Source organism: Aulonocara sp. 'chitande type north' Nkhata Bay, linkage group LG11, assembly GCF_057382095.1.
Source record: "Aulonocara sp. 'chitande type north' Nkhata Bay isolate Kocher_YH1m ecotype deep benthic linkage group LG11, A_spYH_male_GT1.1, whole genome shotgun sequence".
Taxonomy (NCBI): Eukaryota; Metazoa; Chordata; class Actinopteri; order Cichliformes; family Cichlidae; genus Aulonocara; species Aulonocara sp. 'chitande type north' Nkhata Bay.
In genome coordinates, this window is record NC_141354.1 from 37,879,514 (window position 1) to 37,895,963 (window position 16,450).

General features: G+C 40.4%; 3 protein-coding genes and 1 pseudogene across 4 annotated transcripts in view; 2 read left to right on the plus strand and 2 right to left on the minus strand.

The window, feature by feature from the left end:
- Positions 1–16,450, minus strand: part of LOC147319763 (uncharacterized) — a 149,371-nt gene that overhangs the window by 74,833 nt on the left and 58,088 nt on the right. The window lies entirely within an intron of this gene.
- LOC147319765 (uncharacterized) overlaps positions 1–16,450 on the plus strand; it is a 53,683-nt pseudogene that overhangs the window by 12,854 nt on the left and 24,379 nt on the right. The gene's annotated exons all lie outside the window — the stretch shown is intronic.
- LOC147319766 (uncharacterized) lies at positions 1,929–11,039 on the plus strand. The gene is made up of 11 exons (XM_086312523.1): positions 1,929–2,190; positions 3,303–3,440; positions 4,625–4,837; positions 5,081–5,216; positions 5,416–5,909; positions 6,091–6,401; positions 6,513–6,688; positions 7,050–7,073; positions 8,997–9,145; positions 9,327–9,541; positions 9,833–11,039. The coding sequence occupies exons 1-11, from the start codon at positions 1,961–1,963 to the stop codon at positions 10,090–10,092; spliced, it is 2,346 nt and encodes a 781-aa protein (XP_086168649.1). The 5' UTR covers positions 1,929–1,960; the 3' UTR covers positions 10,093–11,039.
- LOC147319767 (uncharacterized) lies at positions 10,282–12,330 on the minus strand. Its single transcript, XM_086310123.1, has 2 exons — positions 12,299–12,330; positions 10,282–11,376 (listed from the first exon to the last, which is right to left on the minus strand). Exons 1-2 carry the CDS (start codon positions 12,328–12,330, stop codon positions 10,623–10,625), a joined length of 786 nt encoding a protein of 261 aa, XP_086166249.1. The 3' UTR covers positions 10,282–10,622.

Consider the following 16,450-nt stretch of genomic DNA (forward strand, 5'->3'; position numbering starts at 1 on the left):
AATGGTTGGAAGTGTTCCCTATGCCATCCATTACCTCACACAACACCATTGAGGTTTTGAGAGGGTTATTTGCTTCATATGGACTTCCAGAAGAGCTTGTTTCAGACAATGGACCTCAACTTGTGTCAAAGGAATTCAATCAGTTTTTGGAGTTAAATGGAATCAGACACACAGCTGTTCCTGCCTATCATCCTGCATCAAACGGGGCAGCAGAGAGGTCAGTTCAAATCCTGAAACGATCCCTGATGAAGAATGTGCTGGAAGCAGATGGTAAGGCCAGATTGCCACTCAGTCATCGTTTGGCAAACTTCCTTATCATGTATTGCAGTACACCGCACACTGTGACGGGTCGTACACCAGCAGAGTTGTTCCTGAAACGTCAGATCCAGACTCGCTTCAGCCTGCTGAAACCTGAACTAAGCAGACACATTGAACAGAAACAGTCTGAGCAGAAGCGACACCATGATTACAAAACCCAACCTGTTCGTGTTTTTTCGGAGGGAGACGCTGTGCGTATCCGAAACTTCGGGGGGGGGGGGAAACAAAATGGACTCAGGGAACGGTTCTGAAGAAAATGGGAAGTGTTACTTACCTGATACAAGAGGGACAGAGAACATGCACAATACATGTGGACCACCTGTTACCATGGAGACAGACTGTGGAGAAATCCCCAGTTATATTTTCACCGGTTTCGGAGGGACGGCCAGAAGTGATTATGGACGGTGTTGTTCCAGAGATACCACCAAGTCCACCTGGGATTTTAACATCACACCCCTTACCTCCTGAACCACCTAAACAGACAACCGATGAACCACCAGTATCCACCCCAGAAACCACCCAAAGCCCATCTGTGGAACGCAGATACCCAGAGAGACGCAGAGTTCTATGAGGTGCCGTAAGGGACATTATTACTAAAACGCTCTCACACACACAACTGAAATGCTCTCACACACACTAGTGAAATTTTAGCTCTCACACACACTACTGAAACGCTCTCACACACACTACTGAAACGCTCTCACACACACTACTGAAATGCTCTCACACACACTACTGAAACGCTCTCACACACACTACTGAAACGCTCTCACACACACAACTGAAATGCTCTCACACACACTAGTGAAATTTTAGCTCTCACACACACTACTGAAACGCTCTCACACACACTACTGAAACGCTCTCACACACTACTGAAATGCTCTCACACACACTACTGAAACGCTCTCACACACACTACTGAAACGCTCTCACACACACTACTGAAACGCTCTCACACACACTACTGAAATGCTCTCACACACACTACTGAAACGCTCTCACACACACTACTGAAATGCTCTCACACACACTACTGAAACGCTCTCACACACACTACTGAAATTTTACCTCTCACACACACTACTAAAACGCTCTCACACACACAACTGAAATGCTCTCACACACACTAGTGAAATTTTAGCTCTCACACACACTACTGAAACGCTCTCACACACACTACTGAAACGCTCTCACACACACTACTGAAACGCTCTCACACACACTACTGAAATGCTCTCACACACACTACTGAAACGCTCTCACACACACTACTGAAATTTTACCTCTCACACACACTACTGAAACGTTCTCACACACACTACTGAAATGCTCTCACACACACTACTGAAAATCCAAGGCATTTCAGTTGAACAGGAAGGCATTTCAGTTAAACAGGAAGGCGTTTCAGTTGAACAGGAAGGCATTTCAGTTAAACAGGAAGGCGTTTCAGTTGAACAGGAAGGCATTTCAGTTAAACAGGAAGGCGTTTCAGTTGAACAGGAAGGCATTTCAGTTAAACAGGAAGGCGTTTCAGTTGAACAGGAAGGCATTTCAGTTAAACAGGAAGGCGTTTCAGTTAAACAGGAAGGCATTTCAGTTAAACAGGAAGGCATTTCAGTTGAACAGGAAGGAGTTTTAGATGAACAGGAAGTTGTGTCCAGACCAGGAAAGTGAAGGAAAAAGTGGTACACTTCAAACCACTACACAGATGTCTACTCAGCAACCTGCTAGTAGCCTAAGTGAAGCAGCCGCATTACTCAACAGTATATTATCCTCAGCAGAGACCATCAGAACTTTGTCAAATGCCACAGTCGTGGGGCAGCAACCTGTTGCAAGTACCAGTGTGGACGGACTGGATAGTCACTTAACATTAGGGGCGGGTTTTTATAATCGATTCATCGATTAAAATCGATTCTGGCTTGGATAACGTAAAATCGATTCATTAAAATCCTGAATCGATTTTTTAATATAAATTTATTTTGTCCAAAATGCCAGAATCTCTGGTGACATCTCACAAAATTTCAAGAACCACCAAACAGTTAAGACAGTAAATGAGAGCAGGAACACGGATTCTGCACATAGACTTAAACACACAGCGCAACCCGCGGATCAGAATCAGTTAGATGTCGCCTTTCTCACAGTCGGGGCTGAAAGCCGACAGCTCGCTGATTCTGATCTGTCGGCGGGTCCGCGTTTTGTGTTCACGCCCTTTATGCGCCGATTCTAAAGCTGTTAGTTTGATCTCTCTCCAAACAATATTGACCAAACCAGCAGCAAAAGAAGATCCAAACGCTTCACATAAAATCGTCATGAATTCACTCTGACTTTTACTGTTTTGCTTCCACCGCGATGCACAGCTCTCTCTCTCTCTCTCCCCCTCTCTCTCTCTCTCTGTACTTCAAGAACAGTTTCCCTTTCGTCATTATTCGCTTGCTTGTTACGCACAAGTCTACTGTTGTTTACAGCGCTGTCGGCCGCTGTTTTTTTCCCTTTTACATTCTTCCGAAAAGAAAACCTCATTTCTGCTGTTCAATACTGAACAAATTTAAACTTTTTAAAATTATTCAAAATGCAAAACGTTTAACGTGTCTCTAATAAAACTGCTGTAACTTCAGAGGTGATGTTCATATGTTGATTAATGGTTTTCTTTCGTTTTTGATGTACTGCAGAATATTTTTATAAATCCCAGGCCAGGAAAACCTTCATGTTTTTCTGTGTTTTATCTTCAGCTACTTTGACACAAAGGCATCTGCTGTGATGCTTACACCTGTGATAAAGTCTTGCGTGTGTCAGCTTCCTTTTTATTGATACAAAAATATGTAAATGTACTGATCTGAATTATAATATTTCTGACTGTCAAAATTTCCCAGATTTAAATCGAATCGAATTAAATCGAATCGTGGATCGAATCGATTCGGGACCTTGTGAATCGGAATTGAATCGATTCTAGAAATCAGTGACGATACCCAGCCCTACTTAACATCCCTCTTTCCCTCACGTCAACGTAGCAGCTTGCCCATGCCAGCGACATCTACAGTCAGGAGAGAATGTGCACCTGCACCACGTTATCAAACTCGGCAATGCTTTGGCAGCTGGACATCAGGCACCAGAAGAAAAAGGTAGTTACAAAGTTTAATGAGTTTGTATTCACTTGCCTGAAATGGGGCCATATGTAATAGTCTGATATTTAATAATATACTGCAGGGCTCGCAAAATCGCTAGCCCGACGTCCTGGGGCTAGCGATTTTTCCAGGCTACCAAAATCTATCTCTGCCCTGCCCGTCGGGCTATCGTAGGAAGGAAAGATATATGTCTATGCTTTTGCATTCTTTCGGAAATGTAGCTGGGTAATTATGTCATTGGCATCGGTGAGCCACTGTCAATATGTGACATATTGAAATCGCGTTTGAATTTGCGCTTGTTTTTTGCTTTCACTTTGCAATTATGTGTTATGCAACTGTGTATAGAGAGCGACAGCACTGATTGGTGAGTGATGATAATTTGTGCACCAATTCCTCTGACATCGTCTTATCAATCGTTAGCTTACTATGCAAACATGACAAGTGAAATCTCCCGCAGCTTAAACATGTGAGAGGTTGATTGCGCAGAGAATCGCTGAGCGTTATGTGTGTGTGTGTGTGTGTGTGTGTGTGTGTGTGTGTGTGTGTGTGTGTGTGTGTGTGTGTGTGTGTGTGTGTGTAAAAGCAGCAGGATTTATATTTTAGTTCTGCTGAGCCAAATAAGACAGGTCAGGGTGAAGAAGTGACAGCCAAAGAAAAACTTACCACAAAACGGAAAAGTTATGACAAATCAGACTATAAGGCAAAAAGAAAGTGCAGCTTTATGGTTTCATGGACAAAATAATTTCTGTGGCTGCAATGACGAGCTAAATAACCAGGGCTGCACATAAGTGGTCCGCAGGTGCGCATTCGCTGTCAAAACAAAAGACACGCACAAGATAAGAAGTTGCAACGCGTGTTTGCGTACATAGGATTTTCTGGAGGAGGACAGACATTTGTTTAGAACTCTTAAAGATGTCGAAGAAGCTCCTTTAAGCAATTACTTTGGTTTTCCTCCACCTCCAAAGAAATGTCAGAAGGAGTCCGAACCACAAAAGAAGCACGTATTCTCGGAAAAGTATAAAAAAAAGTATATAAAATTAACCCTTATGTTTGCCTAACTACAACAATTTTGTCTATGAAAGCATTCTGTGTAGGGGTTTGGATAGTGTTCTGCTGTCTGCATCTCAGTATTATTAGTTATCACTTGCTGTTGTTTATGGTATCTAATATTTATATTTCAGAGCTATGGCCCAGCAGCATGACCATTTCAACAAAGATGTTATACTACTTCCAACTCCATCATGGGGAGTAGTGTGCAAACAAGGTTCAAAATTATGGTTACACAAACATGGGCACATCCTCAGTGCTTTTGAATTCCAGAAGACCTGGGACAACCAAACTGTCGTGAAACACCTCAAGGAAAGCTTTGGTGAACGCCTTCCAGAGGATGTCAGGTAAAATACTATTGTTTATTGTTACTGTGTGTATTCATGTAATGACTTGTACTTAAAGATAATATACCAAAGTAAAGAAGTTTAAAATATCATTCATCATTATAAAAACATATGACTATACCAGTAGAATTTAAGTCATAAAAGCATACACACAAACAGAACAATATATAATAAAATATTTAACTAATACTTAAAATATTTAACTAATTAGCAATTGCTGTTGTCCCTATTTATTTTTTGTAGCCTCGAGTTTCTAATGGCTTGTGGCAATAAGCTGGTGTCTCCAAAGCTCCAAGTTGGTCAGGAGCTGAATGGGATGCTGATCCTAAAGGTTTTTAAAACCAAAGCCCTCTATGTAAGGCCATCAAGGACACTTTTAGTAAGTTACTAAAAGAATGAAAAGTAATCATGATTTGGGAAAAAACATGTCAACAATTGGGCTTCTAACAAAATAGAATATATTTATTTAAAACAAGTGTTTGGGAGCAATCAATATGGATATTTCTTATTTTAATCTTTTTAAGATAAGCTATAATTACTTGCTTTTGATATATGTTTTTGGTCTTTTTCTGTTGAAGAGTGAATCAGATGAAGACAAAGATCCTTCCCACATCAGCTCCAAATCAGCATTAAGCAGTTGTGCAACTGATAAGGACAGTGACAATGATTGTTTTGAAGTTGATAGTTCAAAAATCCAACAAGACATGAGCAGCCAAGTCACTACAAGGTTAAGAAGTCATGTTAAAGGTGATAACCCTGGCACTAGCAGTGATGAAGAAGATGATACTGGGACCAACTGTATTCGAAGGAGTGTTGGTAAAAGGCAACGAGCAAAGCAAGGAAGTGATGGGAACAGCATTTGTGATGAAGGCTACATGGCAAGAAGTGATGACAAACCTAGCACAAGCAGTCACAGCAGAGATTTCAATGCAAGAAGTGAAGACATCCCTGCCATGAGCGTTAATGATGAAGATTATTCTTCATATTTAACTCTCGTGGCATCGCTTTCTGGCGATTCTTCAGATGATGAGGATTTAAATCAAGCTATAATTGCGAGCTTGGAGAATCAGATGTGAGTAACAAACATACAGAATTTGAGTTTGAGACATAATTTGGGCTTTCCAGAATTGTCAAATCAATATAAACCTTTAAAGCTTTAACTCTCTATGATCAGTGTGACACATATTCTCAAATTCTGTAACATGACTACATGGCTGATATATTTTATTTTCTGTTTTATTTTCTTTTTTTAGTGCAGAAAAAGTCCCTGTTCAAGAGATACTGCTGGAACTATCAAGCAAAATTAGCACAAAACAGCAGTGCAAATTTAATATAAATCGCTCTGCTGTGTGGGAGGGAGCCTTGCGTGGTTTTCAAAGGCTATCTTATGATCCCAACTTGATGATCTGTGTGAAATTCGCAGATGATATGGGGAAAAATGAGGAAGGGGTTGATTTAGGTGGGCCAAGGAGGGAATTCTTGAGACTATTGATGGACACCATTGCCAGGTCAGCCATGTTTGAGGGGAAAGAAAACTGCAAGAACTTGGCTCTTGACAGTACTGGTAATTACCTATTTTTCTAAGATTAATAGTGGGAACTGTTTAACTGATATTTATTTTTACAGGCAACATTACTGACAATTTTGCTTTTCCTTTTATTCTGTTGCTTTGCAGCTCTCAGAGGGGACTGGTACTACATCTCTGGGAGAGCCATTGCAGTGAGCTTGGTACATGGTGGTCCACCACCTAACTTTCTGTCACCAACAGTATTTTCCCTTCTGGTTGGAAATTCAGCAAATCCAGCCCTGGAAGACATAGCTGACCTGGAACTCTTTGAAAAAGTCCGAAAGGTCTCTATATGTTTATTTTATAAATCTTATAGTGAATTGAAAATAGTTTGTGTTCCAGTTTTCTTTTGCAGGGAATGTTTATCCGGATCAGTCTGGCCATTGCTGAATGCCAAGTTTTTATATTTTGCTGCTATATTAAACTAAGATTCAGTAGATAAGGGTAGACGAAAGAGTATATTTTATCATTTTTTAAGCACATTGTAAACATATTAAAAAAATATGTGTAGTCATTTGACTTCCAATGTACGCGCGGGCATATTGTGATTGTGTAGACCACTGGTGGCTGGGTTCCTTCTAATAGGTTATAAGACTACTGAGTAACTTCCATAACAAGCCCTTCCTCTGCTCTTTGTGATGCTAGATATCTCAAAGTACAACCCTTGAGGACCTGGCTTTAATTGCCATTAATTAATTCTTCGATCTTAAATATGATCAACCTATCTCTAATAATCGGCTATGTACCACAGGCCTTCAAGCTGGCTGTAGTTAAACCTTTACTCAAAAAGCCATCTCTAGACCCAGCAGTCTTAGCTAATTATAGGCCAATCTCCAACCTTCCTTTCATATCAAAAATCCTTGAAAGAGTAGTTGTCAAACAGCTAACAGATCATCTGCAGAGGAATGGTTTATTTGAAGAGTTTCAGTCAGGTTTCAGAGCTCAGCACAGCACAGAAACAGCTTTAGTGAAGGTTACAAATGATCTTCTTATGGCCTCTGACAGTGGACTCATCTCTGTGCTTGTCCTGCTAGACCTCAGTGCAGCGTTCGATACTGTTGATCATAATATCCAATTAGAGCGATTAGAACATGCTGTAGGTATTACAGGTACTGCACTGCAGTGGTTTGTATCATATCTATCTAATAGACTCCAATTCGTGCATGTAAATGGAGAGTCCTCTTCACACACTGAGGTTAATTATGGAGTTCCACAGGGTTCAGTGCTAGGACCAATTCTGTTTACATTATACATGCTTCCCTTAGGCAGCATCATTAGAAGACATAGCATACATTTTCACTGCTATGCAGATGACACCCAGCTCTATCTGTCCATGAAGCCAGATAACACACACCAATTAGTTAAACTGCAGGAATGTCTTAAAGACATAAAGACCTGGATGGCCGCTAACTTTCTGCTTCTTAATTCAGATAAAACTGAGGTTATTGTACTCGGCCCTGAAAATCTTAGAAATATGGTATCTAATCAGATTCTTACTCTGGATGGCATTACCTTGGCCTCCAGTAACGCGGTGAGGAACCTTGGAGTCATTTTTGACCAGGACATGTCCTTCAACGCACATATTAAACAAATATGTAAGACTGCGTTCTTCCATTTGCGCAACATCTCTAAAATTAGAAATATCCTGTCTCAGAGTGACGCTGAAAAACTAGTTCATGCATTTATTACTTCCAGGCTGGACTACTGTAATTCATTATTATCAGGATGTCCAAAAAACTCACTGAAAAGCCTTCAGCTAATCCAAAATGCTGCAGCAAGAGTCCTGACAGGGACTAGAAAGAGAGAGCATATTTCTCCTGTTTTGGCTTCCCTTCATTGGCTTCCTGTTAAATCCAGAATTGAATTCAAAATCCTGCTCCTCACATACAAGGTCTTAAATAATCAGGCCCCATCTTATCTTAATGACCTTGTAGTACCATATCACCCTATTAGAGCGCTCCGCTCTCGCTCTGCAGGCCTACTTGTTGTTCCTAGAGTATTTAAAAGTAGAATGGGAGGGAGAGCCTTCAGTTTTCAGGCCCCTCTTCTGTGGAACCAGCTTCCAGTTTGGATTCGGGAGACAGACACTATCTCTACTTTTAAGATTAGGCTTAAAACTTTCCTTTTTTCTAAAGCATATAGTTAGGGCTGGACCAGGTGACCCTGAATCCTCCCTTTGTTATGCTGCAATAGATGTAGGCTGCCGGGGGATTCCCATGATGCATTGAGTTTTTCCTTTCCAGTCACCTTTCTCACTCACTATGTATTAATAGACCTCTCTGCATTGAATCATATCTGTTATTAACCTCTGTCTCTCTTCCACAGCATGTCTTTATCCTGTCTTCCTTCTCTCACCCCAACCGGTCGCAGCAGATGGCCGCCCCTCCCTGAGCCTGGTTCTGCCGGAGGTTTCTTCCTGTTAAAAGGGAGTTTTTCCTTCCCACTGTCGCCAAAGTGCTTGCTCATAGGGGGTCATATGATTGTTGGGTTTTTCTCTGTATCTATGAAGCGCCTTGAGGCGACTTTTGTTGTGATTTGGCGCTATATAAATAAAATTGAATTGAATTGAATTGAATTGAATTGAATTGAATTGACCTTGAAAAGTCAAAAGAACCTCTGCTTGATTACTTGGCCAATGCAGGATGCCTGAGGCCTATGCGTTCACTAAGAGACAGGGATCTGCTGGTACATGATATTGTCATGTTTCAGGTCATCCACAGGGTTCAAGGTCCATTTCAAAGGTATTTTGGTATTCTGTGTTTTTCAGATTAATTAAAATGTGATAAAAATCTTACCTATTAATCAAAATGGCCAGTTAATAACCTAGTATAACTGATTGTGCCAAATTGATAATATACAATTAACTTAGAAGCATGAAATTGCAGAATTATTGAATAAAATTTCTTTGTGCTGTTTATCCAGATTTTGTGAAGGTCTGAAAACTCTTGGGGTTCTCGAGAAAATGAGGAGGCATCCAGACAGTTTTCGCCCTCTGTTCTGCTATGAGCCACATATGCTGACTGCTGACCAGGTGGATGATCTTTTCAACATTCATCTATCTCCAGAAGGAAGCAACAGAAGAGCTGCTGAGGAGACAGTTGTTACCTTCTGGAGAGACTATCTCCAAGATGCAGAAGGTAATTGTCACTTTAGTGCACAATAAATAGATGTAACGATTTATAGGTTAGCATTTCTGAAATCTTTATTTTAAATAACATACTCATATAACAATAACACCACATTACCCTCTTGGTTGTAGTAACATTTTTACATAGTTCTTTGAGACTATTGAAAGATGAAAAGCATGCTCTATAGTCATTGCAATAACAGTCATTAAGATTCTTGCTTTAGATTTGTACTCACTGACAATTTATGTTGGCCAAATGAAATAACCTTTTAACACTTTTTTCCTTCTCTGTTTTATGCAGAAGAAGAAGGACCTTCCAAATTACAGAAGATATTGGCCTTTGCAACTGGAGCAACTGCGGTGCCACCTATTGGCTTTTCCCCAGCACCCTCGATTGAGTTCATTCATAGAGGAGACGATGACTTCTCTTCTACACCAATTTTCCCTCTTGCCAACACGTGTGTTAACTGCATTAGGCTGCCACTGCATGTTTCATACCAGCTGTTCAAGGAGAAGTTTGATTTTGCATTAGGTAACACTTACGGCTTTGGCAGGGTATGAACACATTATGCTGGAGGAGTTTGCGTGTTTCTCTTTTGTATTGGTCTCTCTTTTGATTCAAAGTGAGTATTGAGTATTAACTTGTTAAGGTTTTAATATTTCCAAATTTACCTGCTTCAGTCAAATTGATGTTTTAAGACATCAATTTGTCTTAAGACATCAATTTGTCTTAAAACATCAGTCAAATTGATGTTTTAAGACATCAATTTGACAAGAAGTGATTGTTCTTCAGGATTCATACAGGTAGATACCAATTGTTTAACAGCACGTCAGAAGTTAATTTAGATTGTTGAGTTTGAATATACAAAATTTGTGTCACTTTACTCATTTCATGTGTATGTCCATCGGTTTTTGATTTGGTTGTCTTTGTGTCTGTTTATTCTTCTGCCTGTGTCAGTTTCTGTTTGACAACAGAGCTGTCATTTTATCATTTTAAAGAAAATGGTTTCAATATGTTAGTTTCGATCACATATGTTTTCTGAAATGTTTTTTTTATATATCTTTTTTTTATTTTTTGCAAAATATTTTATTTAATGTAGAAGGTGTAAAAGTGAAGAAAACACATCTATTCCATGATTTCCATCATTTTCTAATGGATTCACTTGTTGAATTATGTTCATTGCAGTCTCATTTATGTTGATGTCAATAGCTGGAATATTGACATTATTGTTTGTTTGAAGTTCTGGTAATGGCCCTTCTTCATCAACGCCATAATAGTTATCAACATGAAAAATGTCATTTATAAACGACAGGATTCCCACATTGTTTGTGACACCTGTATGCCACAGCTGAAGAGGGGTCTGTCCTCCTTGTGTAGAGAGACCATGGTTGTTCCACTGATTGACAAATTCTGTTAATGCTCTTTCAATCCTTGGCAAATAAACATAATGCAGACAAAAAAGATGTAGCTCATTCAGTGAATCCAACATACCCTGTTCTTCCATAAAGTTAAAGATATTTATAAAGTGTCTTGATACAACTCTGTTGAGTTCTGCCCACAGTCTTTCAATTCTTTGGTTATGCACTGAAACACCTGTAATAACACTGCCTACTCCTCTTCTCTGTAACATAAAACGAGCAACCTGTATATTTTCCATACCATGATCACACCTGACCCTTAAGGGCAAACCAAAGTTTTGTATTCCTTCCAAAAATAATGACAAGACACTTGAGGCTCTGTTATTGGATAAGCAACGTAAGTATATGATAGTTCGGCTGAAGCCATCAACACAGCCATGCAGGACCAAGCGCCATCTAATCAATTTGTGGTTGCCGTCAAAATGCCTGTTGAGAGATCATAAAGCATTACTACAGTTCCACATGTTTGTTCATATTATTTAGTAGTGAATTCCTGACCCTGTACTTAAACAAAAACTAGAGGTTTCATTTTGTACATTTACTTCAACAACAGCACACCTCTGTCTCTCACACACACACACATACACACAGTGGCATAAAATGTCTTTTTCCACACTACGTTTACCTGGCACAATTGATGTTAGAGATTAAAATTGTGATGTAAAATAAAGGATTAAACAACTCAACAGTATATACATTAGACAACATCTAAATTGATGTACTATGAATCCCCCAAATATTTAACATACTTATATCAATTTCAGTTTTTTTGGTTATTGTTATTTTTTTATTATTATTATCTTATGCTGATCATATAGATTAACTTCAGTAATGTTTTGAATGAAGGACCATTAATTTTGATGTATTGTGTTAATACTTTTAAACACAAGGCCTGATCATTTGTTTCAAACCAGTGAACTTACCATAAGTGGTTGGGGGCCTGAACACTATAGATCCTTCGCCTTATCGCATGACGACGTCTAAATGCACGTCCAATAGGATCCACTTCCTGTAGACTTTGTCTGACCCTCCAACGTTGAACTCTTAAGCCACGAGATCTCAGACTTCCAAGAATGTATACTTCCCCTGCATTTGGAGTGTTCTGTAGGATATCCGTCACAAGGCCATTCAGTTCTTGATTTGAAATATCCACATAGCTTAATGGCTCAACTCCCAAAGTTTGTCTGTGTCTGTACAGGGTTCTTCGACTTATTCCAAAGCATGATGCAATTCTCTGCCATGTCATACCAATGGAAACAAAGTGAGAAATCTGTTCAGCAGATATAGTGTATCGTGGCCGACCTGGATGACCACTCAAGGTGGTTGGGGGTAACAATCTGTGGGTCACATAAGCAGATCTCTGTCTAGCATCATATTCATGTAGCAAGCTGCAAAAGCATCTATACAAGGATTGTAGTAGGTTGGTGGCAACCCTATTATTGGGATCATATCGAGATACAGCAGCAAGAAATTCTGATAGAGTTCGTGTATGATCATCTAGCTCTCTATAAAGCCGCTCTTGTCTGATATTGTCCGAATTTTCATTTTGGAGCGCCCCAATACATTGCAGAGCACAAGTAAAAAATCTTTCAACATCTTCTTCATTGGTTCTCACCTCAAAAAACAAAGAAAGTATGTAAAAAATGACAAGGATCTGATGTAATTTCATTGTAGATGAGGTACTGTCAGACACAGTCTTTCCAGATTATACGGGCAGCTAGCATAGCCAGGATGCCCCAACTTGTTGCAATAGGCTGCTACCCTACAACAATGTTTGGATAGTCACTGATGAAGGCAAAATATTTTTCAATTATACCTCTAACAGACTGTTGTCGACGTCACCGCGGTGTTAGCTGTGCATTAATGTGTTATTTGTTTTTCCTCACCTTCCTGTGCAGCTAAAATGCCTTCCTGTTCAATTGAAATCCTCTTGGTTTTCATTAGTGTGTGTGAGAGCGTTTCAGTAGTGTGTGTGAGAGCGTTTCAGTAGTGTGTGTGAGAGCGATTCAGTAGTGTGTGTGAGAGCGTTTCAGTAGTTTGTGTGAGAGCGTTTCAGTAGTGTGTGTGAGAGCGTTTCAGTAGTGTGTGTGAGAGCGTTTCAGTAGTGTGTGTGAGAGCGTTTCAGTAGTGTGTGTGAGAGGTAAAATTTCAGTAGTGTGTGTGAGAGCGTTTCAGTAGTGTGTGTGAGAGCATTTCAGTAGTGTGTGTGAGAGCGTTTCAGTAGTGTGTGTGAGAGGTAAAATTTCAGTAGTGTGTGTGAGAGCGTTTCAGTAGTGTGTGTGAGAGCATTTCAGTAGTGTGTGTGAGAGGTAAAATTTCAGTAGTGTGTGTGAGAGCGTTTCAGTAGTGTGTGAGAGAGCGTTTCAGTAGTGTGTGAGAGCGTTTCAGTAGTGTGTGTGAGAGCATTTCAGTAGTGTGTGTGAGAGCGTTTCAGTAGTGTGTGAGAGCGTTTCAGTAGTGTGTGTGAGAGCATTTCAGTAGTGTGTGTGAGAGCGTTTCAGTAGTGTGTGTGAGAGGTAAAATTTCAGTAGTGTGTGTGAGAGCGTTTCAGTAGTGTGTGTGAGAGCGTTTCAGTAGTGTGTGTGAGAGGTAAAATTTCAGTAGTGTGTGTGAGAGCGTTTCAGTAGTGTGTGTGAGAGCATTTCAGTAGTGTGTGTGAGAGCGTTTCAGTAGTGTGTGTGAGAGGTAAAATTTCAGTAGTGTGTGTGAGAGCGTTTCAGTAGTGTGTGTGAGAGCATTTCAGTAGTGTGTGTGAGAGCGTTTCAGTAGTGTGTGTGAGAGGTAAAATTTCAGTAGTGTGTGTGAGAGCGTTTCAGTAGTGTGTGTGAGAGCGTTTCAGTAGTGTGTGTGAGAGCGTTTCAGTAGTGTGTGTGAGAGCATTTCAGTAGTGTGTGTGAGAGTGTTTCAGTAGTGTGTGTGAGAGCGTTTCAGTAGTGTGTGTGAGAGCGTTTCAGTAGTGTGTGTGAGAGGTAAAATTTCAGTAGTGTGTGTGAGAGCGTTTCAGTAGTGTGTGTGAGAGCGTTTCAGTAGTGTGTGTGAGAGCGTTTCAGTAGTGTGTGTGAGAGCTAAAATTTCACTAGTGTGTGTGAGAGCATTTCAGTTGTGTGTGTGAGAGCGTTTTAGTAATAATGTCCCTTACGGCACCTCATAGAGTTCCCCCAAAGAGACTGAATCTTTGAAAATGTAGAGTTATGTTTTAGCTATTTACTGCCAGTTATTTTAGAAGTGAACAGTTTAATAATAAAAGTAATGGCTACATTTGTTCTTTGTTCGTAAGGGCCACAGAATATTTCTTTTGGTGGGGGCAGTGAAATACATTTAAAGGGTTGCTTATTTCAATTACAAATCTAAAAGGGGAGGAATGTAATAGAGTGAATTGTTGCCCCCCAGTGGTAAAATACAGAAGTGCCCATTACAGGGCTAGTTCTTGGTTGACCAATATATAACAACAAAAAAGGGTAGTTTCTGCACGCTAAGAAAACAACAAGTTAGTGTGTGATGTCCTGGGCCCTATTTCAGGAAGCCGGTTTAGAAAACTCAGAGTGAAAAACGATACTCAGGGTTGAGTAACCCCGAACTGTCCAACTCGGAATATTCGGTTTCAGAAAGGCTGATAACAATTAGTTCAGTCAACGCGGAGTTGCTTTAACCCCAAGTTAAGCGCGCGGACAAGGATACATAAAGCCCTGATTAGTGGAGCACAGATTAAGCGAGTCACCATGGAGACGGAGGGAAAGAAGGCGCGGTCAATGTATTTTACAGCGCGTGAGGCCGAAATTCTGATGGCAGCATATGCCGATAACATGCAAATTGCGCGGAAAAAAAGTAACACAGCCTCAGCTGCAAAAGAAAGGGAGCATGCATGGCAAAACAAAGCCGACAGAGTCAATGCGTGAGTGTTAATTTAAACATTGATCTAGGGATTTCCACCCATTTAACACGTTATTTTATTTTATTATATTTTATTTTATTTTTTATTTTATACATTTGATTTTGTGATGTGATTTGAGCGCAGGTGCAACCCAATAGGCCCCAAACGTTCCTGGCAGCAAGTAAAAATGAAATATAAAAATATAGTCCAAACAGGTAAGGTGTAATTGTATTATGAGCCATAGTGCTTGGTCTGTTTGTCCTATGTAAATCAATTGCAGTTAGAGGCTATATTAATTTCCCCTCTGTAAGCACTTATTGAAATTATCTGAGCACATTACAAGTACATATTTGCTTACTCTGTATGCTCAAACGTGACCCGTTATAGCCAACAGAAAAAAAAGCGGAGGCCCGAAAAACAGGTGGGGGTCCTCCACCACCACCACTCACAGAGGCTGAGCAGTTGGCTTCCACATTTGTGATAATGTTGGCAGCATCACATATGATCTTCACAGTGCAGAGAACACAAATTAGCATCCATTACTATAGTGAAATAATTTGTTAGTTTTAAATGCTACAGGGAACTATGCACCTGTACATTAATGCTGTGGAAAGACTTCCTGTTCACATAGTCTCCTTCATTTACTGAAGGAGCAATGATTGGAATGTGAGTGCCATCTATACAGCCAATCACGCCTGGGAACCGTGAGAATAAATGTAAAATTTAAGTAGTAGTTCAAGTATCACCACATCATGAATTAAGTTTCGTTCATCCTGATACCTGCAATTTTGTGGAATCCCTCTTTGATAAATCTTGTGGGTCTATGACCGGGGAACACCACAAACGAGTACAGGAGACGTTTCAGTGCAACTGTAACATTCCTGACTGCCCGACAGACGGTAGCCTTGGAAACGTGCTCAGCGTCACCAATATTATACAGAAAGCTCCCGTTTGCAAAAAACCGAAGTGCGATACAAATAATATGTAATGAACTGAGAGGATGTCCGCGATGTGTCACATGAGCAATATTAGGCCTGAGGATGTTATTCAAATGAATTATAGATTGTGCTGAAAAACGGTAACGTTCACACAGAAAATAATCAGGAAATGATAAAATGTCCAAACGCGCTCTAATCACTCTCTCCCGGCGGAGAGCTCTGCGGAGAATTTGGGCTTCAAGATCTACTGGCTCTTCAAGGAAGGGGCACGCCATGTCCGACACTTCCTACTGTCAGGTTTCCGACAAAGAGGCGGAGACAGTCAGGGTTAGTTGTGGTAAACCTGCTAGGGGGCAGGTTAGCTTCACGGAGTGTGTTGTCATAGTGACTCACTCAGGCTTCATCTGAACTCGCTTTGTGAAACCGAAAACCCGGAGTTTTCGTTAACTCACGGTATACTTACTCAGAGTTTGCACTAAACCGGCTTTCTGAAACAGGGCCCTGCTGTTCAATAAAGGCACCTATCCACGTCCTTCTGTCCTGATCTTTTCAAAGAGCCTAACCCAGAATATCACACGGGCCATGTTAAACTGCGGAGCTTTTGAGTTTTCGGGACACGGTGAGGCCGTGGCGCCACGGCGAATTTCTATGATTCGCCATGAAAATCTTATTGCCTCTCACTCTGTCATAC